At 39.6% G+C, this 23,785-nt stretch overlaps 1 protein-coding gene across 1 annotated transcript; it reads left to right on the forward strand.

Moving 5' to 3' along the window:
- Positions 1–2,996: 2,996 nt before the first annotated feature.
- On the forward strand, positions 2,997–22,523 carry LOC131243481 (uncharacterized). Its single transcript, XM_058242863.1, has 2 exons — positions 2,997–3,676; positions 22,341–22,523. The coding sequence occupies exon 1, from the start codon at positions 3,029–3,031 to the stop codon at positions 3,497–3,499; it is 471 nt and encodes a 156-aa protein (XP_058098846.1). The 5' UTR covers positions 2,997–3,028; the 3' UTR covers positions 3,500–3,676; positions 22,341–22,523.
- The last annotated feature ends 1,262 nt before the right edge of the window (positions 22,524–23,785 follow it).

The following is a 23,785-nucleotide window of genomic DNA, read 5'->3' on the forward strand; positions in this document are numbered from 1 at the left end:
CGTTAGGCAACTGTAACAATTCCATCAATGGCTTGGAAAAGGATGGCCGTCAAAAATAAGGCCAAATCATGAACAGTTGGATCATCAGACCAGAGTGATCTTTGCATGGTAGCCTATGAGATGTGTTCTGGAGTTAATGGACAGTTCAGATCAATCGACCAGAGTATCTATGGGTTCCAGTGCAGTTAGAATTTCTCAAAATGTGAGAAATGCTTGGGCGTTCTTTGCTCCTTGTCGCATGGATTAACTTGATGGGCCACAAAACAAAAAATAGAGAGGAAAAGAGTACCTTTGAATTTTTTAGGTGGCCCACCATATTGTTTACGTGAAATCTATTTCATCCATTAATTGCCTTGCAGAGGTTAATGCATGGAAACCAAACAATATTAGACCATATCTGATGTATGTGGATCACACCAAGTGAGGTGATTTTGATAGTAGGTGTCCCATACATGGTTTCTACTCATGTGGCCCACTAGAATTATAGATGTGACTGATGTTGGAGCAATACACCTAAATTATTATCTTGACCCTAGTGGAATTTACTTACATGTCAAGAAGGGCCCACCTCCAATTGATCCAGAATTAGTTGGGACGTCGGCCTAGGATGAATACATGACGTGATGTCCATCAGCTACCTAGCATCTCGTTGGTGCTGGTGGGCCCAACAATGATGTATATGTTTAATCTAAGCTGTTCATCTATTTTGCTCACTAAATGTACGGCATGATTCAAAAAATGAGCCAGATCCAAATATCAAGTGTACCGTGCCATAAGAAAAATTGCTGAAAAGCCCATCATTAAAAAATTCTTGCGGGCCAACTAAGTTTTGGATAATGCTGATATTTGTTTTTTTCCTTCATTCAAGTCTGTTTGGCCTAATCAATAGGTTGGATGGCATATACTGTACGTTTAATCATCATTATTTTCACGTGTGGTCTACTTTAAATTTAAATCTTACGCATTTTTGGAAGTATGTCATAAATTGAGTTATAAAAATGGATGGATAACTTAGATTAAGTATATATCACTAACACAAACAAGCAGCAAGGTGGTTAGTCACTGAGGGAGTTTCTACGCCGAGGTCTTGGTACAAGGGGGTGGCTGAGGGAGTTTCTACGCCGAGGTCTTGGTACAAGGGGGTGGCTGACAGTGGGGTGTACTAACAAGCTAACCAAAAATCCAAAAAGCTATGAGAGAGTCGGCAACGCATCCAAGGCATCCCAACCATTACTGAGTCAGCTAGGGTCGGCTAACCTTGATGTTTATTTGAAATCAGCTCCATCTATAAGGTGTGTGGTAATAATTTAGTCATAGAGATAAAAGATCAGCCACATTTATAATGTTAGTGGGTCACATGAGTTAAAATAGTGTAGGATATGTCCAATATCCGAACAATTTCACTTGGTGTGATCCATATGAATCACAAATCTACCTGCTTTTTAAGAGATACTACAAAATTCCTGTTACAGACCTAATGATCGGACGGGATTCTATAAATGCATTATTGTGGGGGTTAATCTCAGCCCACCCTTTTTTTTTTACTTGTGTAATTGTATTGGTTTTGCACAAAATATCTCCTGAGCAACTGTGCGTAGACAGTGGAACTCTCCATCACGGAGAATTAGAGATGTTAATGTGACAGCCGACTACTGCTCCTACTTAAATTGGGCCACGTGGACTCCCCATCGATCAATCCGGGCAGTCCATTAGGTCCAACACATACTACCATGAGCTACGGTGCATAAATCACAACATCTAGAAAATTCTTGGCTTCCAATCAGTGTTTAGAATATACAACAATTTGAGCCGTCCATTTGTTGGGGACCATAATTGATTATTTATATTGTTCTGAAGCATCTCTTGCAATCCTAATCATCCAATCTGCCAATTATAAAACGAACGGCTACGAAAAGAAGGACAACTTCAGAGTGTTTTGAACCGTCTGGTTGGTCTTTTTTTTTAATCGTTTCCTAAATGTGAGATAGACCTAAAGAACGGTTAGGATTGATCGATTAGGCCGTTCAGATGTCCCTACACAACTGAGAGCGCAATTAACTTACGGAACTCTTAGAGTACTAGATTATTATCATTATTTTGTAGATTTGGGAAAGAAAAGCACTCCATATATAGATTCTGTAGGAGAACTGACAGTGGGAGTACTAACAAGCAAAAAAGATCAAAAATCTCATCCTCGGTGAGGAGAACCGCCCAGCCACGTTTAGAGTGTTGCTAACTCCCCACGCGTGTAGAGTCCTGACAAACCACATGCAGGCACACATGCTGATATGAAACTTGTGCAAGATCGGATCTTTCAATATAGTTGGAAATGATACTAATATCTAATTATAAGGAACTCAATTTTAAAAGCAGGTCACGATCTAAAATAGTTGTTAAAATTATTCTTAACCGTCCATTTAATTTCGGTCTACTGGGGGCCAAATGCGGTATTAAATAGCCTTAATTTAGGTTATATGAGCTAAAAAGTGTATCCCACCTAATGAAAATCTCCCATCAATTACATCTATTCCATATTGGCTCGTGTGGACAGGCAGACCTGCCACACGCGCGTAGAATTAGCAAACTTCATTTTCAGATTAAAAAAATCTGCCAATGCTACTCGCGAGAGCAGGGTTTTGGAATCGTACTTGCTGCACACGTGCCAACTCTCCGCGAGTATGAATGATCCAAGACATTCATCACGTCGAGGACGCAACGTATATGTAGTGGAGAGAAAATAAGGCCGCCCGATAAGTGGGCCATGCTAATACAAGAAGAACCATCAGAAAGTTCTTTTAACGAAAGATCCACGTCCAACGCCTCACGTGAGGCCTACATGATGATCTCACGAGCCCGATTGCAAGGCACATCACCTCTCACACGTGATACATTTTCAGTTTCTACATTCCCACGTGTGTACAATAAAAAGACTCCAAATCCTACTCTCGCAAGTAGCTTTTGTCAATCCCCTGCCCTTACTATAAAATCCAACCGCCTGTTAGAGGGAGCAGTAAAAGAAATCGCGAACATGGGGTTGTTCTTCCCTGAAGAGCAAGGGTGGACAGGCCAGAACCTACTCGCAATCCTAGCCGTCGTTGTCCTCTTCTTTTCCATCTCCCATCACATGGGGTGGTTCTTCCCTGAAAGAAGAGGCCCACGGTGGAATCAAGGGTGGACAGGCCAGACCCAACTCGCAATCCTAGCCATTGTTTTCCTCTTCTTATTCATCTCCAATTACATGCAGCGCATGCACCAGACCATGATCAACTTCCAGCCTCTGTTCTATCTCATCCCCGTCCTTCTGATCTTCATCGTACGGTCCATGTCAGTGAATGGACGGTTCGGGTTCAGTATCCCGCAGCCGGAACACGACTCGTTCCACCGGGCTGGAAGCTCGCCGTGGGGTGTGGCAGCGGTGTTAGTGTTGGTGCTGGTGATGATCTCCTACCAGTCTTCCCTTCCCTCGCAGTGGTTTCGACCACTTTGGAAGTCGGATTAACGGCCTTGATTTGATTATCATGTTGATTAGGAGTTTTTAGCTTGCTTGGGGTGTATGTATATATTGTGATATTATCTCTAATACGTATGCTTGTCTCACACGTTGGGTAAGTGCTAGTATGGCATGGTTATGAGATCTTGGCCGTTGATCTTGCCGGCCCCATATTATGTGTGGGCCGTGCAAGTGTTGGACGGTAGATAAATGCTATGTAGTCGCAGGCATTTCAATACACATGCTTTATGCGTTTTTGATGAATTGGACTGCCGGATATGTATGCTAGGAAAATTTGGTGTGGAGCTAGTGTGATTATCAGCCTGGATTTCATATGCATGGAAATTGACACGTGTGGGGATTTTATGTGCGTTAACTGGGGATGGGCATTTGCAACTATCGTTCCTCGTACGTGTGAGGATTGCTCTTTGTTATTTATGTACTAGAGGTTTTATCAGTTTTATCAATTTTCGGGGTGGGCTCAGGACCAACCATTTTTGGGCTCGAGCTTGGGCAAGCTGTGCTAGCAATGCGGTGATTGTGTTGCTGGGTCGAGACTTGCCCGGTGGAAACTGGGCCCATTGCCCATGACATAGATGTTGGATGTCCAAGCAATAGAGAGAAATTCAAGCACACAGGAAACACGAGATTTTACATGGAAAATTCTTGCAGGAAAAAAAATCACAACACAGAGTGATGATCAATTCACTATAATACGAAAAAGGTTATAACAGATGAAATAACTTACAGCAGAAACCCTACCTTTCTGTCGGAACCCTCGAGTATTTGTGTTAGGCTCCAAAACTCTCGATTTGGTTTTAACGTTCTAACTCTAATTGCACTTACCATGATATTTATACTATTGTATAAAATTAGAAAATAAAACCTGCACTTTAACACACATCGTCGATCGGTATGTAATGAACCGACTCACAAACCCCTGGTCGAACCAAAAGCATTTACATACCGACTCACAAACCCGTAGTCGAACCAAAAACATACAAAAGTGGAGAGCGTGCAATGTGAGAATCCACTCCTAATTTGGTCAAATCAAATAGACACAGGTCGAATTGAAACATGGCTTTTCTACCCTAGATTAAAGGCACTTAATTAACAATCTCTATTATGACTCTGCCAAAATTGCGAATTTGTGACGGACCAAATCCGTCGTAAAAATAAATAAACGACGAATTTGATGTCGCTGGTTCGTCTTTTTTTTTGCGACGGATAAAATCCGTCGTTAATCTGCGACGGATAAGGTCCATTACATATTAGCGACAGATACGATCCATCGTAAAAAGTAAAAAAATCGTCGCTAAAATTCGAAAAAACCTACGCAAAAGTTGCATTAAAAATATTGGCGACGATAAAAAATTCGTCGCTGGTTACTGTCTTTTTTTTTGCGACAGATAAACTCCGTCGTTAATCTGCGACGGATAAGGTCCATTGCATATTAGTGACAGATACGATCCATCGTAAAAAGTAAAAAATTCGTCGCTAAAATTCGAAAAAACCCACGCAAAAGTTGCATTAAAAATATTGGCGACGAATAAGGTCCGTCGCTAATTTGTGTAGAGCGATCGCAGATGTTCTGGTTCAGAAATTAGCGACGGATTTTGTCCGTCGCTAAAATATCTAAAAAAAATATACTGAAATTATTTATTTATTATTATTTTTTTTTGAATCTTACACCTGATAGGCATTCAAAAAATAATTTAGACAATTGTTTAATAAGAATCCCATTCACAAAATTGGTAACAACTCAATTAAATAAAGAGGAAATAACCCAAGTAGGGCTAACTCAAACAACAATTCCCATAGTTTCAAGTTGGACGTGAAACATGGAATTGCAAAGAGAGTTTGGTTGTCGCTATGTCTCACCTCCACTATGGTCAACACCAATGGTTGATAGAGCATGGTACATGCCTTAAAAAAGTTGGATACTAAAGAAGATGGCATGACTTCAGAAAATAAATACTAACATTAGGATAATTAGAAATTTGGGAGATGCTTAATAATAAACTTTAGCTCATTCAGGAGCTAGTACTCGGTGAATCCTCAAATTAAACCTATATAAATTATAGAAATAATCAAAGACCCTATAAAGTTCTTCCATACCTCAAATGTCATATCGTGGGAAGAAGGTGCCCATTCTTCAGCAATGCGTTTCTCCAAAGATTCTTCATCAGCATTCGGAGGGACCCGGATGTCAAAACCTGCCTCTGCTTCAGATGGCTGTAGATTCATGACAAAACCCTGCTCAAAGAAAGTAGTCATTGGTGAAAACATTAGAAAATACCACATAATAACTTACAATCTACTTCATCGATGCATTATATAAGAAACTTCTATTATTGCATAAGGTCTACATGTTTTGAAAGCAGCAGAACCTGCTCATGCCTACAGCTAGATTACAATATTAATAAAAGCCACGAACCGAAGTTCCTATGTACAGAGGATGAACCTAATGCTAAGCCTCTGAAGGATTCAAAAATAAATCATAACCCCACATGAGAACATGGAAACAACAAGAGGAATGAATAGTAAATCGTAAGGGGTGATTCTTCAAATCAACATCCATTAAACATATGTTAGCAAAGCAAAAAGGAACTGTGAACCCTATTTCAAGGAATACCAAAAGCTCACAGTCATCTATAAGTTGTAGCTCCCTATTTCGTGCAAAAACATAAAGAAACGTAAGAAAAATAGGTTAAATCTTTAGGGTCAACGACAAACCCACTCTACTTGAACAGCCCGCATGAAACATTCTTGTGATGCTAAGAAATTCAAAGGCTACAAATGTTCATGTTGGACTGAAAAAGTGCCGCCCCTAACCCTTAAGAAACCTTTAATGTCATATGCAAGATCACAAACTGGCTATATGCCTATACGTCCCACATATTTTTTCCCCTTTTTATTTTAGGCTTTCCTCGAGCCTCTTTGGTTCGGTCTTTCTTGTTTTTTGTTTTCAGAGTTACGAGCTGTGGTTTAGTTGCAAGCTGGTGTTGTGTCTAGCCTTTTTTTTTTTTTTTTCCTTTTGCCAGTTGTTGTTCGCTTCTTTCTTTGAGTAAATTTTGACTTTTTCCTTCTTTTTTTATTCAAGTAACATGACAAGTAGAAAGTGAGTATTGATTTACAATCACCGGATACTTCTGCTTTTTCTTGTAACATGACATGTAGAAAGTGAGTAATGGTTTCCTATCACTAGATACTAGCTAAGCTTAACACCATGAATATGTCAAGTGTGTAGGACATTCAATCCATGCATGAGGTGGGCCCACCATGAATATCATCAGATAAAAAATCACATTGGCCTACTCATAAGATTGGATACTGTGTATAAAAGCAATGGACAACAGAACTGCCCACAAGCAACTGTGTGGCCTGCCTGGTGCATGAGAATGAACTTCCTGTGACAACATGACACCATGTCAAAAGAATAGCAACACACGAAAACCCTCATGCTATAATTTGAAAACAAAATCCAAATAGGAAGTGAGAAGAGAAACCACATAAAGGAAATGGACTCCCATGCCACCATCTGCACATCCATCTCCCATTTACATGTGTGTCATCAAGGCTTCAAAAAATTCCAGGTATTATCCAATAGGAAGTAGATCAACCAGGACAAGTCAAAATCACACCGAAAACGATAATAGAGAGGGAAGAAGAGACTACAAAACTCCTTGGAAGGATAGCCAACCTTACAAGGTATCAAAAATGGATGTGGCTGCTATATTTTGCACAAAAGTTAGCTTCAAACAGCCAAGCAATTCACTGTCCTTTGCCTAAGATGTAGCATCAGCATACCGAGCGTAAAAATCCATCAGCAGTGCACAATGTATCAATTTAAAGAAAATTGCAACTTTGGAAACATCCATAAAACAATGTATCAATTATGTTGAGGCCCATCACATAAAACATTTTGGGTCATTGAAAAGGACTTGATCTGGTGGCTTGACTCCCAACATATCCTGTTATGATACATCAAGGAAGTACTTTAGTACAGATTTCACTTGATGAGTAGTTCCTATCTGGTGCCGGCATGCTTGAAAATTCAAAATGGTCTAGTTCCTATCTGGTGCTGACAACCGTTCCTATCTTTACTATTTGCAATGCCGGCCCGCTGCATACATTTTCAACAAATTCAATTCATATGAAAATTAGCAATTATACAAAAACAAAAATCAGTGAAAGGAGACTTGCCTACATATGGTCAAGCCATAAAATAAGGCCAAAAAGAGCTGCACCAGCAGACAACTTCCTAAAATCAGCTCCCCAGTCCTTGTCTACCATCCTGCATCATGTAAAAGATCACAAGGTGTCCATAAGACAAGCCAATGTGCATTTAATACTACTTAAGGCTTTGATTTCCACCATGCTTCTTGAATAACAGATGTATGGGTCTTTATATATTAAGCCTATTCACAGGATCTGCTATGGTTGAAATACAACCTCTAAAAGAGGACTCAGTTGATATAAATTATTTAGAGACAGTTTGCTGAAGTACCATCTACTTATAACTACATGGTGCTGTAGAGCCGTACAGCTATGAAAATATCCAAAAGAAAAACTATGGTTATATATTTCCATTCTAACAGATCTAATTGAACCTGGGGGGCGTGAGGTCCACCATTGAACCTCCATAGTACAGATATCCACAAGGACAGCTTGTTTGGCAAGCAATGCATCAATGGAATTCTTTCATCAATGAACCTGTATCTTTGGACATAAAATGTAACGTCTCGAAAAAATCCGTACTAAGACCCGAGTACCACCTCAGACAGAAATCCTTAATGAGCTAATCCTTTAGAAATTAGATGAAAATTAATTAAATAATAAACTAAATTAATCGGTGAATTATCTTGAACCACTATCTATACGAACTGCAAGACCCAAAACCATTAGAATCGCTAATTCAACATTACCTAAAGACCTAGGAGCAATCTCAAAATCCAATTGCTCTCGGGAGCACATTGAAACTCCGTATCGGACCTGGACTACGTGTCGAAAGTCCGATTACTGCTAAACTATAAGGTTATGACCGCCATACTGGGCTTGACAAGCATCATGGGAATCAAACTCAAATAGTATCTAGAAACGCACAACTTAAGCCTTGAGCAAAGTGTGTGAGAAACGCGAATATCTTTAGAAAATGAATTTAAACTTAAGTACATTGGACGATTCACTTGCGGCCAAAATTGAAGGTTTCAGACCATCGGTTTCTAACCAAACTTTACTCTTGGATCAGGAAAATTTTCCTACACATGTCAGTATACTTGTGGCCCTGATCAAGTGACGATGATCGTTGAACTGAAACAGGTCTTCCGCGGTTGATCTACAAATCCGATTGGACCAAAACCTTAACCTGGCTTAGATCCATGGTCAGAAAATTTATTCCATGACTTAAGTGAGAAATGGGCCTCCAAATGAGTCTCATTTGTCCGAAACAAACATCCTTTAGCTATAACCTAATATACCATGGCCCTGGGGCCATTGATATCAGTTCTGGGCCTATATAATGCCCTTAAACCACCCCTCTCTCATTCTATACGAATTCTCTAACCCTAGGAGAGAGAAGAGAGGAAAGATGAAAAAAGAGTGAGGAGAAGAGAGAGAGATCTGTGGGTTGTTGCTGGGATTCACTCCCACCACCCCACGGGCTGAATCATCTCTCCCGTTTTGCTACGCCGTCGATTCCAAGTACGATTTAGGTAAGAAATCCTAACCCTAATCTCGATTTAAGGATTCAAATAGAGGAAACGATGAAATAACTAACCTATTTCGTGATTTAGGTAGCCGTTGTGCTGTAGACGGAAGCATAGTGTATGAACCGAGTTTGTAACGAGCAAACCGACGAAAGGTGCGGACTATAATGCTTAGGTTATGGTTTTCAAGGCTTTTAATGTCAGCAATGATTTATATCTGACTTGATTGCTGCCATATGATCTTAGTTATGATGTATCTGATTAACTATACATGTGTGTGTACTATGTGAATATAAACTACATTCTATGTGTTTGTTGAAATGTTTGAATGAAAGTGAAATTATGATTTATGCTCGCCATGCCTATTAACCTAGAATACATGTACGTTATTTGTGTGACAACTCCTTGAATGAGGAAGTGTTTGATATATTGATTCCAACAAGGGTGTTGAGATAAGATTCTCAAATACCTTGTCTACAGTTATAATTTCCTTCATGTAATATAAATTGATACTACGTGATTTATGGTTGAAATGCATATGTATGATAATATGTCTAATGTGTTCGATAAAATGCTCGAATGGGAATTATATTTGAATTGTCTGTTAAATGCTGTTATGAATATCACATATATCCACATGCTGCGTTCGAGTATGTTTGGGACTACCACCTAGTTCAGGCAATCGGTAATGACTCTTGATTGAGTGACCGAACTAGTTCGCCACATTAGATGCGTTCAATGAATCTGAGCCGTACACTGATTGTCGACAGTGGTTAGGCCACGCGGAGAACTTACGTGCTTCATGTCGATCAATTCAACGTGCGCTCGTACCAAGCACATTTGTCAATTAACTCAATTGGTGTATTGTGTGCTTACCATGTATGGACACTACTGCTTAAATCTAAGGTATCACTTACCAATATAAAGCCCGTTTAACCATGTACCAAGATCCGTTAAGACTTATGAGCTGGACATGGTGGTGTATAGGACACGGTGGTCGAGCTGTCGGCCTGCGCTGGGGTAACGAGCCTCCCCGTAGTGACCAGTGAGTAACCTAAACTCGTGAGCCGAATATGGTGGTGTATGGGACACCGTATTCGAGCTGTCGGCCTACGTTCAGGTGACGAGCCTCCCGTAGTGACCTCGAGTATAAATTTAGGCTTATGCTGAGATAACGAGCCTCTCCGTAGTGACCTCGAGTGTAAACTCGTGAACTTACCTATCCACTGCTTTTCATCAGGGGTAATGCCCTATAATTTGCCTATCGTATGTGATTAACTAGGATTGACGACCCTAGAGGGATCATTGTTTGGGTAAGTAATATAAAGGGAGGTACCTTAGCTTCCCTAATCTGATGTATGAATAAGCCTAATAAAATACTTGGCTAACACGACCATGCACCGTATTGCATGTACTTTGGCGAGGAAGCGCATGTCTAGAGAGTTTGCCATGTACGATCGTAAGATGATGTCGTTGAGGGAGTGCAGGCGAGGGCATGCATCATTACGTATATCATTCCTGCATTAATAAGAGTACTTAGGATATGATTGTTGTATTGCTTTATCATTACTGCTTGATTGAATTGATAACATGTTAACCTTTGCCTTATAGTACCACTGAGTTAATTACTCACTCTTACTCTGGGACGGTGTTTTAAAACACTAACCAGACTCTGATTTAGATGCAGGATATGCCGAGGCTTTCGTGATGGAGCCGGACTTCTTCGACGAGGAGTTCTCTTACGTTCAGCTCTCAGGCGGGTCTGGGTAGACCTAGAGCTGCGATCGCGGGGATTACATGGACACTGGATTAGTTGAACATTTACTTTGTGACATTTTGTGTATTTTGAAACAACCTATATATATATATTCAGCCCAGCTACATGATCATACTCTGGAGGTTATTAAACACGTACCTATACTTTATATATTAAATTCAGTCTTCCGCTTGCCTAATTACATTGACTCTAGAGTATGATATGTTGATTTGGTGTAATCCCACTCATGTTTAATGCACTAATATGGACAACATTTAATCATCATTATTTATGTTGCATAAGTGATACGTTGGAACTCGGGAGTTGAGCTTTGCTCGACCTCCAATTTTCGGAGCATTACATAAAAAAATCAAACAAAAAAATAAAACAGAGTAAAAAAGAAGTTAGACATGATGTTTGTAAAAAAAAAAGAATTTGATAATGATAATGATTTTGGTGTAGTGCACCTTCGACTTCAACCTGCTTGCACCCAATTCAATGTGATTGTTGAGGCGGAAAAATAGAAAATGAATCACTTAAAGATAGGCTTAAGGCGTGTTACGATGTCGCTATCTTTAAGGTGATATTCGCACCCTACTGGTGATTAAACTAATTTGCAAGGGGGTTACAACAAATCCGCCTCCAAGATACAATAAGCCTCTTCTCCAAGACCGGAGAAATGTGGGTTTCGGCCTGCAAAACCGAAAAATCGCACCCCGAACACACTTTTATAGCGTACAACCCTGACTTCTGTGTTGTTACAATTTACCCCCTGAAAACTGTTTGTAATTTACCGCCTGAAAAACTATTTGCAGTTTAGCACCTGAAAACTATATTTTTTCAAAGAACATCCAAAAAGAAAATGGAGAAGAAGAAGAAGATGGAAAAGAGATTATTGCAAAATTATGAATTCAGATTGACCCAAAGATGGGTTTATATAGAATCACAAGAGATACCTAAGGCCCTTTTCATGAAAAGACATCTTCTTCCATGGTGTCTTTTCATCAATGGTGGTGTCTTTCCAACAATGGCATCCCTCCATTTCAAGTTCAAAAGATGCTCCTTTTACCAAGAGGCATCACCATTCACACCAATAATTACCAAAGCCACAACCCTTCTTTTCCAATTTTCTTTTCTTCTTATTTTGAAAAAACCCAACAATCCCCCACTATTTTTTAAAATACAATGTCAGGGTATGTAAGGAAAATATGTGCATAGGAGAAGGTATCTTATAGACTTAAACCTTCACTTAGTGTAAACAAATCAAAGTTGAATCAGAATCCTTAGTGCCTATGGTCTTGAACTAAGTATTCTATATGACACAACCGGACATGTTACACACACATATATTTTAATTATCATGTATTCTAAAATTATAGCACATTAACGACCTTGTGCTTTGTCGTGGATTCATGAATTCATGAGAGTAGCTAAAAACTCTCGAACATTAGGAAACGGCCCCACTTCCAATACTCATATAGGCGAGTTTTTATGAATGCCCCTGTAATTATAGCACCCTTGAAAGAACTCATTAAGAGCAGCAGCTCATCCTCCTTTTTATCATTACAGGTACCCAGCACTGTACATACATCCAAGAATGAGACAGATAGAAAACGTACGGTGCTGCTTCAACCACTTCCTATGAGGTACTTTGCCTATTAAACCTATTAACTTAGGTTGGGTTTCCCTCATCCGATGTCTGTGAAATTGGCTTAAGTCTCATTCCTCTTGATGTTCTACTGACAACATCCCTTGCCAGTCCCTTGGTGAACGGGTCCGCTAGATTCTGAATAGATTATACATATTGTATTGTTATAACACCGTCACCAAGTAATTGTCGCACAAAATTATGCCTTAGACTGATATGCCTAGATTTTTCATTATAAGCCTTGTTATATGCTTTTGATAGTGTCACTTCACTATCACAGTAGATAGAGACCAGTAGTAAAGGCTTTACCAATAATGGTATTTCTAATAACAGATTTCTTAACCATTCCGTCTCTTTACTACTAGCTGCCAAAGCTATGAATTCAGATTCCATGGTAGAGAGAGATATGCAAGTTTGCTTCTTGGATCCCCAAGAAATGGCAACTCCTCCAAGTGTAAAAATCCATCCACTAGTAGACTTAGATTCATTAGAATTAGTGACCCAACTTGCATCACTATACCCTTCAAGTACACTAGGGTAACCAGAAAAATGTAAATCATAGTTAATAGTTTTTCTCAAATATCTGAGTACTCTAGAAACAACATTCCAATGATCTAAATTTGGATTACTTGTAAATCTACTCAATTTACCTACTGCAAAAGCAATATCAGGTCGAGTAGAAATCACGGCATACATAAGACTGCCAATCACTTTGGAATACTCTAACTGAGATACACTACGACCTTCATTTTTAATTAACTTGATATTAGAATCCAATGTGATTGTTGAGGCGGAAAATAAAAAATGAATCACTTAAAGATAGGTTTAAGGCGCGTTACGATGTCGCTATCTTTAAGGCAATATTCGTACCCTACTAGTAATTAAACCAATTTGCAAGACGGTTACAACAAATCCGCCTCCAGGATACAATAAGTCTCTTCTCCAAGATCGGAGAAATGTGGGTTTTGGCCTGCAAAACCAAAAAATCGCATCCCGAACACACTTTTATAGCGTACAACCCTAACTTCTGTGCTGTTACAATTTACCCCCTGAAAACTGTTTGTAATTTACTGCCTGAAAAACTATTTGCAGTTTAACACCTGAAAATTGTATTTTTCTAAAGAACATCCAAAACGAAAATGGAGAAGAAGAAGAAGATGGAGAAGAGATTGTTGGAAATTGTGAATTCGGATTGATCCAAAGATAGGCATGTATAGAATCACAAGAGATGCTTAAGGCCCTTTTCATAAAAAAATATCTTCTTCCATGGTGTCTTTTCATCAATGTTGGTGTCTTTCCAACAATGGCATCCCTCCATTTCAAATTTAAAAGATGCTCCCTTTACCAAGAGGCATCACCATTCACACCAACAATCACCAAAGCCACAACCCTTCTTTTCCATTTTTCTTTTCTTCTTATTTTGAAAAAACCCAACATTCAACACTTGGGTTCTTGATTCCAGTAGACAGAAGGAAGAGCACAAGCACTACCTGAGCTCTTACATTTTCAGAAAGTGGAACTTTAACAAGCTTCCAAAGCAAGCTCACTTAAACAATGAAATGGACAACTAAACAATTACACAAAAACAAAAATCATAATGTACATCCTCAAAAGGGTAATAATGCTGAGATTGACTCCTCAGTCTTAATGGGTTAAGACATAGCATGTAAATGATAATGACAGATATCAAACAAGAAGTATCACCTTTCTTTTGTCTGTTTTAGGCAAACGATTCTGGCCAACTACCTTCCAAAGTTCTGACTCAAAACTAGCTGTTGGCAAGTTTTTTAGGCTTTCAAGATCATCTATAGACAACACATCTTCTAACTCCTTCCTGCATGGGTGCGGGCACACACAAACAAATGGAGCTAGATCATCTTTTACCTGAATATATGTACAGAAAAGGAGGAAAGCCGAACCTCAATTTCAAACAAGTAGGCTTCCCTTTCCTCATGTTTAGATTTCAGAATATCAGACAGCATACCTATATCCCTGAAATATGAATAAACGCTGGACATATGTGATTCTTGCTCAAAATTATTTGTGCCAAATAGCCATAGTTTCAAAGAAAATATAAGCTTAAAGAACCAAAGAACCAGTGTCATTATACAACAGATTGATTTGAACCAGCATGTGGCTTAGCAAGAGGCAAAAACCAGCACAATCAGATTGTCAAAGCTGTCTAATCATAATGATTGTTGGCCGACTACCTAACCACAATGTGGCTCAGCATATCAACAATCTGATCACCATGCATGTTTGCCATTTCTAAGGTAGACGATAAATTTTGAAGGATTTCGGCACAGTTTACAACATTTCATACTAACTGAAGCTATGGATAGCGACAGAGTCATCTTATAATGTTAAATGAAACACAAAGCATGAGCACAAAAATGAGACAGATCCAAAATTCAACCTGAATTTCAGTATGTAAAAAGCTAGAAACAGCTTAGCAATTTCCAAGGACTCAACTGAGTTTCTAAAACAAAAATCAACTAAATGGAAATGAAATCTGCAGATTCAACTGGAAATCGTACGGACTGAAAAACAATTCAGGGGAGTGAAGATAAATTGACATAGATTTAAAAAAAAAAAAAAAAAAAAAAAAACCCTAGTACACAGTGATCACGACCATCAGTTTGGTGCTACACCATGTGGATGGGCCATACTTACAAACAATCAAGGTCATTGGACTGTGGTAAGTACCATCCTATCAATAGCTTGAAAAAGAGATGGCTCATTCAAAACAGAGCAATCATCCACATTTCAACAAGTAAAATTCACAACAATGGCATGGTCAGAGTCATTCAATCAATGCCATGTTTAGCTTTGTGGGGCCGTCCACATGGTGACCACAAAGTCCACAGTCCTGCACACATGCATGAGCAAAGAGAATTCCGTCATTCCGTTGAATGCAGAGGCATTCTGCTAATTCACTCAGGCACTTACTTTTCGATGGTACTATTAAGTGAAATAAGAGATGATATTCTCAAATGAGAAAAATTGTGTTAATTAGGACTGCATTTGGAAGCACTACCTAAATCAAATTGCAATAGTTTCGTAGAAGAGAATTGAGAAATTTGTAACTAATTTATTGGAACTCTTTTGTGAGGAAGTAGCCTTCAAATTGTAGTTGGATTCCTTCCAATACACAAGTCACATGATTGCACTACAGAAGCTACTTCAATAATTTTGAATGATTGCACTTGAACTGTACATGCGGAGATGGTCCTCGAGCATTAGTGGAGTCCCAATGTGGAATGGACCATGCTTAAGTGGGAACATCCTACCCATGCATCCAATTTTTGGGACTTTTCCTATTGGATGTAGACTGCTACGTACGTATTTTCTACTAACCATTTGTTGAACATTGATCGGGCGAATTTTCCCCTGGTTGTAATTCACTGAAATGATGTAATTATTCTCTAATGAATTTGAGGATTCCATCTTGCAATCTAATATTATATGGTACAATATCATTGGCTAATCATTAATCAATGGATTTAAAATGGATGGTTAAGAAATAAAATACAGCAACAATCCACATTGAATGGAGAAAAAGGGTGAAAGTATGAAGTGTTTGGATCTTCCAACAAGAAGCTTTTTAGGGCATCCATTCATGCAAGCCCATTGGACCAATGGTCCAATTCACAGATCATGGATCCTAGATGAATCGTGTGCTTGGCAAGCCACGTGTACTCATTCCGAGGCGCTGTACTCCACAATTCCTCAACATGAGGGAGCACAAAGTGAAATTAAACATGGTTGGCAGCTTGATATATATGTTCGTATAGGTTTTATATATCTTGGACATTAAAATCCAAAGACACAAAAACACTCTTAGATTAGGCCATCCATAGCCTTGTACTCTCATATTTGCTTTCTTGCACTACTTATCTTCTTGAGAACATTTTTTATGGGCTGTCAATATTTAGAGATTTGTTCAACACTTTGAAGTACAAATCTTCAAGTTGAAGTATGGATCTATAAGCTGTTGTATCTTAAAGATAACTTACCATCTTCCTCCCTTTGTAGTTGCCGTAATATCAAGCAAGGGAAAGCAAATTTAAACTTATCTTGAAATATTGATTATTCAAAACCTGAACTACCGACGTTTTCATCCCAAATTTCTCCACAGTACATACATTTTCCAATATATTCATAAGTAGAAATGATGAATATATATATATATATATATATATATATATATATAAAAGCACTTGGTGGCGCGCACCTGAAATTTGGATGCATCTGAAACTTGGTCTGACCCCTCGTCCAAGTGGGAGACATAATGGATGGGGTGGATTTTTGAACCACATCTCGGTGGGCCCAACAAGTGATTATGAATTTTTTAATGGAGGGTAACCCCTCTCAACTTTTGTACGTGGTGTGGGCCACACAAGTCACGGATCGACTTGCTTTTTAAGCCCCAGGCCCACCAAAAAATGGTGCATATGACTGATGGGGTAGATGTTCGACATGCATCACTGTGGGCCCAAACAACTCGACCTCATGGGAAGTTCCCATGAGCTCTACCGCATGTATACACACACACACGTATATGTACACACATACACACATGTGTGTGTGTGAGATATGCAATTTGCTCATCCATCTATCCTCGCTGTTTGATTTCATATCTCAAAAGCAGTAGCCACACCTGCACTAAAATAATCAATGGTCAAGTGGAATTGACCAACGTTCCAATTTGATGCCTGTTTGTGGCCTAAGTACTAATGGTCGGATTGACGCCCACAACACTCATGCAGGCACGGAAAGTCTTGATAGGACTACGGTTCCACCCGATTTTTAAGATTGAACACACATACTGATATCACTATCTTATGAACGTTCCAGATCCTGCACGCATGTCCACGTTGGCACGATTGATGCATTTGAGATTGGACTCTTGAACCATGCTGTTTACATGCCATCCCCAACGGACGCAACGCACTTCCAGCATGCATGCCACAGCAGTTATATCACAAACCAAGCATGGTAGCCTCACAAAGCCCACCACTATAAAAAGACGTGCATATGTGCCAAGTAGCTACCACGACACTCTTAAAATGGCACACGTGCGTGAAGTCATAGTGTTGGCCACACTGCTGTTGTCATCGATGTGGACCGTTGATTTGGTGAAGGGCATGGATGACTCCCAATGTGCATTAGAATGCCAGGATAAATGGTCGGACTGTCTGCGTCTTCGACGTAAAAGTGTTCATGATTGTGGTATGGATTGGTGGGCGTGCGTGGGCAACTGTCCCCCTGACTCAGCAAGGAGAGTTCCGTAGCTATATTGAAATGCATGATGCATTTTCATACTACCATGTACTTGAAACTACTGTGAGAAGGTCAGCCATGGAAGCTGTTATATTAAATAAATAAAGTTACCACCTTTTTAAGTATTTATTGTGGCAATGTAATAATATAATTTGTTTTGTTTGTGGGGCCTATGTGTTGACTCACGTGAAAGAAAGGTGGATATTGGTTAGTAGGGTCCACTATATATTGAGTGTCCTTGTATAAACTCGGTCCACTATATATTGAGTGTCCTTGTATAAACTTTATGCGAAATAGTAAAGTATCGTGCTATGCATCGTGTATGAAGATCTGATAAGCATAATAACGTGGGCTCCTTGGTATTCGGCACCTTACTTACCTCTTTTGAATTGAGGCTAAAGTCCTTTTCTTTTCTTTTAATCCCTTAACTCATGTCTTGTATATCCACACCATCCATCCATTTTTACAAGCTCATTTTAAGACATGGGCCCAAAACTGAAGCAAATCCAAGTCTTAAGTGGACCACACCATGAGAAACAGTGGAGATAATGATGTCCAACGTTGAAACCTTCCTAGGGCCCACCGGTGATGTTTATTTTCCATCTAACCTGTTGATAAGGTCAAACAGACCTAATGAAGGGAAGATACAAAAAATCAGCTTAATCCAAACTTTTGTGGCCAACAAGAAGTTTTTAATGGTCAATCACTGCTGCTTCTCGTGGTGTGGTCCACCTGAGATTTGTATCTGTTTCAATTTTTGGTACACTTCGTAAAATGACCTGAAAAAAAACGGATGGACGGCGAGGATATACAACAAACTACATCAAGGTGGTCCCATGGTCCTGACCTGACTGAATCCGCGCCCATTCCGTTACAGCAGCATCGGATGACATACATGTTGGAGATCTGAGCCATTCATCAAGGTATACGGTGAACATGCTATATACCAAAAATCAGGGGAGGGAACTAGTGAAGTGAGCCAGACATATATGTTTGATATGGACCATGGACTGCCGACTTTGTTTCTAACCGTGGATTTTTCTACCTTACCTGATAAATGGCTTGGATCTTCGACACTTGACCAGATCCAAGAGAAGCCTGCCAGCGTAGCCCATGTATAGACCAGAGCTAACCGATGGATAGTGTGATTAGGTGTACTAGTGAACACCACTAAGTTGTGATACATCTAAAATCATGTAAGGATTGAAATTACGAAATTCATGTGGAGCTTTAAGGAGATGAGTTCGGTTGGGCTCAAACTCCTCAACCATTTAAAACTATATAAATAGGGTTGGGTCTCCTATCCTCCATGCAACAGAAGCTTCATTCCCATATCCCAATGCTTAAGCTTAAAAATTAAGCCTAAAGCCTTTGGTATTAATTTTGCCCTGGTTGTCGAGATCAAAGGTGCAACCCTATGGTTAAAAAGTTTAGAAGACATGGGTTTCAAGATTCATAAAAGGTTCAAAGGTGTGTACTTGAGAAACCTGTTTGAGTTATCAACCAGGGCCACGCCACTAAATATGAGTGAATCCTTTGGGAGGAGTAATAGCGGATGAACGCATCCAAGGGCACATTTTATCTTGACCTAAACTATGAATTGGCCATTGCAGATATAGTACCCAAACGGCTGAGCGAAGATTATAATGCCTGTGGTGGGCCATTATGGTGGGCTACTTTGGATCATCGATTATGGTGGGCAACTTTAGATATTGGTTGTACATAATGCAAGACCTTAGATGTGGACCATCTATCACATAAGGTTGCACTTTTATGTGGACCATACATCATGTGAGGCCAACTTTATCCATTATGTGGGCCCATCTTTGATGTCAACCATCCATCAAGTGGCCCAATCTTTAATATCCACCACCCATCATGCGTTTCCCACCTTTGAAATGGATTATTCATCAGGTGGGGCCCACTTGATATGGATAGTCCATCATCCGGGACCACACCTTGATGTGGACCATCCATCATGTGGGGCCACCTTTGATGTGAACCATGCATTATGTGGGCTCACTTTAATGTGGACCATTCATCATATCAGCTTCACCTTCAATGAGTTTCGTTCATCATGTGTGCACACCATTTATGTCAACTTTCCATTATGTGGCCCGCCTTCAATATCCACCATTCATCATGTGGTGTCACTTTTGATGTGGATTGTCCATTAGGTGAGGTCACTTGATTTGGACCATCCATCATGTGGAGCCTTACTCTTGATGTCGACCATTCATCATATGGGACCCACCTTTGATGTTTACTGTCCATTATGTGGGCCCACCTTAATATGGATCACTCATCATGTGGGGCCCCACCTTTAGTATGGGTTGTGATACCAAGACCTCAAGTGTTGAAACAAGGTATCTCCACTCAATCTGCCAGCTGAGCTATGGATATGGGTGTTAGAGAGAGAGGGAGATTGCAAAAAGATATCACGGGATTTTTATTATTTAAAAAACTAATAAAAGCCTTAACCTCTGCCCGTTTAAACCCAAAAAGTTTTAAAATTAAGAAAAAGTGAATCCTCCCCCATTTTTGGAATTAGAGCATATTTACTACTTTCTATATAAATAAACTATATAATTGGACATTTACCAAACAATCTAAATTTTATTTTTAAAACTAAATTAATAAATTTTAATTGTAGAAATTCCAAATGGGCCTTTAAAAAATTATTTTACTTTATATTTGTGTTTAAGGTACATTTGAATCAAATACCGATTATAAAACGAACGGCTACAAAAATAAGGACAACCTGAGTGTTTTGAACCGTCTGGTTGGTGTATTTTTTTAATCTTTTCCAATAGGAAATGTGAGATAAAACTAAAGAACGGTTAGGATTGATCGATTTGGCCGTTCACATGTCCTTATACAACTGAGAGAACAATTAACTTACGGTGCTCTTGGAGTACTGGATTATTATTATTATTTCATTGATTCGGGAAAGAAAGCACTCAAGAATTAGAATCTATTCTAACAGAATTAATACCAAGTCGAACCTCATCCTCGAAGAGAAGAACCGCCCGGCCGCTTTTAGTGTGTTGCTAACTCCCCACGCGTATAGAGTCCTGACAAACCACATGCAGCCACACGTGCTGTTATGAAACTTGTACAAGATCGGATCTTTCAATATAGTTGGAAATGATACTTATATCTAATTGCTTATATATAAAGAATAAATGCAGATCACGATCTAAAACAGTTGTTAAAATTATTCTTAGCCGTCCATTTATTTTCAGTCTGGGGGCTAAATGGGTATTAAATAGCCTTAATTTAGGTTATATGAGCTAAAAAGTGTATCCCACCTAATGAAAATCTCCCATAAATTACATCTATTCCATATTGGCTCGTGTGGATAGGCAGACCTGCCACACGCGCGTAGAATTAGCAAACTTCATCTTTCAGATTAAAAAAAATCTGCGAATACTACTCGCGAGAGCAAGATTTTGGAATCGTACTCGCTACACAAGTGCCAACTCTCCGCGAGTATGAATGATCCAAGACATTCATCACGTCGACGACGCAACTTATATGTAGTGGAGGGAAAATAAGCCCTCCCATTAAATGGGCCATGCTAGTACAAGAAGGACCATCAGCAAGTTCTTTTAACGAAAGATCCACGTCCGAAGCCCCACATGAGGCCTACATGATAATCCCACGAGCCCGATTGCAAGGCACATTACCTCTCACACGCGCTACACTTTCAGTTTCTACATTCCCACGTGTGTACAATAAAAAGGACTCCAAATCCTACTCTCGCAAGTAGCTTTTGTCAATCCACTGCCCTTACTATAAAATCCAACCGCTTGTTAAAGGAACCGGTAAAAGAAATCACAAACATGGGGTGGTTCTTCCCTGAAAGAAGAGGGCCAACGTGGAAACAAGGGTGGAAAGGCCAGACCCTATCTTCCCTGGCCCCACCTCCAGGTCCCCTACTCGCAATCCTAGCCATTGTTCTTCTCTTCTTGTCCATCTCCCATTACATGCACCTCAAGGAAGACATGCACCATACCATGATCAACTTCCAGCTTCTACTCTATCTCATCCCCGTCCTTCTGATCTTCATCGTACGGTCCATGTCAGTGAATGGACGGATCGTGTTCGGTATCCCGCGGCCCGATCACGACTCGATCCACCGAGCCGGGAGCTCGCCGTGGGGTGTGGCAGCGGTGGTGGTGGTGCTGCTGGTGATGATCTCCTACCAGTCTTTCTTTCACTCGCAGTGGTTTCGACCACTTTGGAGGTCATATTAACGGCCTTGATTTGATTATCATGTTGATTAGGAGTTTTTAGCTTGGTTGGGGTGTATGTATATGTTGTGATATTATCTCTAATATGTATGCTTGTGTCGCACGTTGGGTACGTGCTAGTATGGCACGCTTGTGAGATCTTGGCCGTTGATCTTGCCGGCTCCATATTATGTGTGCGCCTCAGCCCGACGAATAAGAGCCCAATCTTTAGGTGGGCCGTGCAAGTGTTGGACGGTTGTTAAAGGATATGAACTCGCCGGCATTTCAATACACATGCTTTATGTATTCGATGAATTGGGACTGCCGGATATGTGTGCTAGGAAAATTTGGTGTGGAGGCAGTGTGATTATCGGCCTGGATTTCATATGCATGGAAATTGACACGTGTGGGGCTTTTCTGTGCGTAAACTGGGGATGGGCATTTGCAATTATCGTTCCTCGTACGTGTGAAGATTGCTCTTTGTTATTTATGTACGGGAGGTTATATAAATTTTATCAATTTTCGGGTGGGCCGAGGACCGATCTTTTTTTGGGCTCGGGCTACGGCAAGCTGTGCTGGCAATGCGGTGCTTGTGTTGCCAAGTCTAGACTCGCCTGGTAGAAACCTGGCCCATTGCCCAAGACATAGATGTTGGTTTGGTTGTCGAAGTAACCTCAAATCAAATCAAACAAGCAATAGAGAAATTTAAAAAAAAAATCAAGTACATAAAAAAAAAAAAATTTACATGGAAAATTTTTGCAAGAAAAAAATTATGGCACAAATGATCAATCCACTATAATTAGAAAAAGGTTATAAGAGATGAAAATAACTTATAGCATAAACCCTACCTTTCCCTAAGAACCCCCAAGTGTTCATGTTAGGCTCTAAAACCTTCGATTTGGTGTTAACGTTCTAACCACAATTGCACTTAACAAGATATTTATACTCCTGTACAAGATTAGGGAATAAAACCCACACTTACGCATATCGTCGATTGAAATGAAATGAACCGACTCACAAACCCTCGGTCGAACCAAAAACATACAAAAGCAGACAATGTGCAACTTGAGAATCCACTCCTAATTCGGTCAAATCAAATGGACATCGATCGAACCGAAACATGGCTTCTATACACTAGATTAAAGGCACTCAATCAATAATCTCCACCGTGACTTTAATCCTCCAGCTCTACTACTCTAAGCTGCTACCACCATCTCTAATCATCTTCAAGGTAACAATATCATTCACTACAAAAAGAAAAAAAGGCAAAAAAAAAAAAAAGGCTTCTAGCCTTAGTTCAAAATTGTGGCTATAAAGGTTAAAAATTGATGCTAAAACCTTTAGCCTCAATTTTGCCACAATTATCCAAACTAAGGTTGGAATCTCAATGGCTAAAGGCTTTAGCCTCAGTTTTAGCAATCGTGGCTAAAATGGCTTTCATAGCCTCAATTCTTCAAGTGAAATTAAAAGAACATTTTTAACTTCAATTGTCTCAAAATGAGGTTAAATCAAAATTTTAGCTTCTATTGTTTCCAATTGAGACTAAATCCAAATTTTTGCCTCAGTTGCCTCTAATTGAAACTAAATCTATTTTTAACCTTTGTTCTCAATAACCAATGCTAAAACCTTTAATTAGCCACAGGAGTTGTAGCCTCAGTTTAAATA

The sequence above is a fragment of the Magnolia sinica genome, chromosome 4, assembly GCF_029962835.1.
Source record: "Magnolia sinica isolate HGM2019 chromosome 4, MsV1, whole genome shotgun sequence".
Lineage (NCBI taxonomy): Eukaryota > Viridiplantae > Streptophyta > Magnoliopsida > Magnoliales > Magnoliaceae > Magnolia > Magnolia sinica.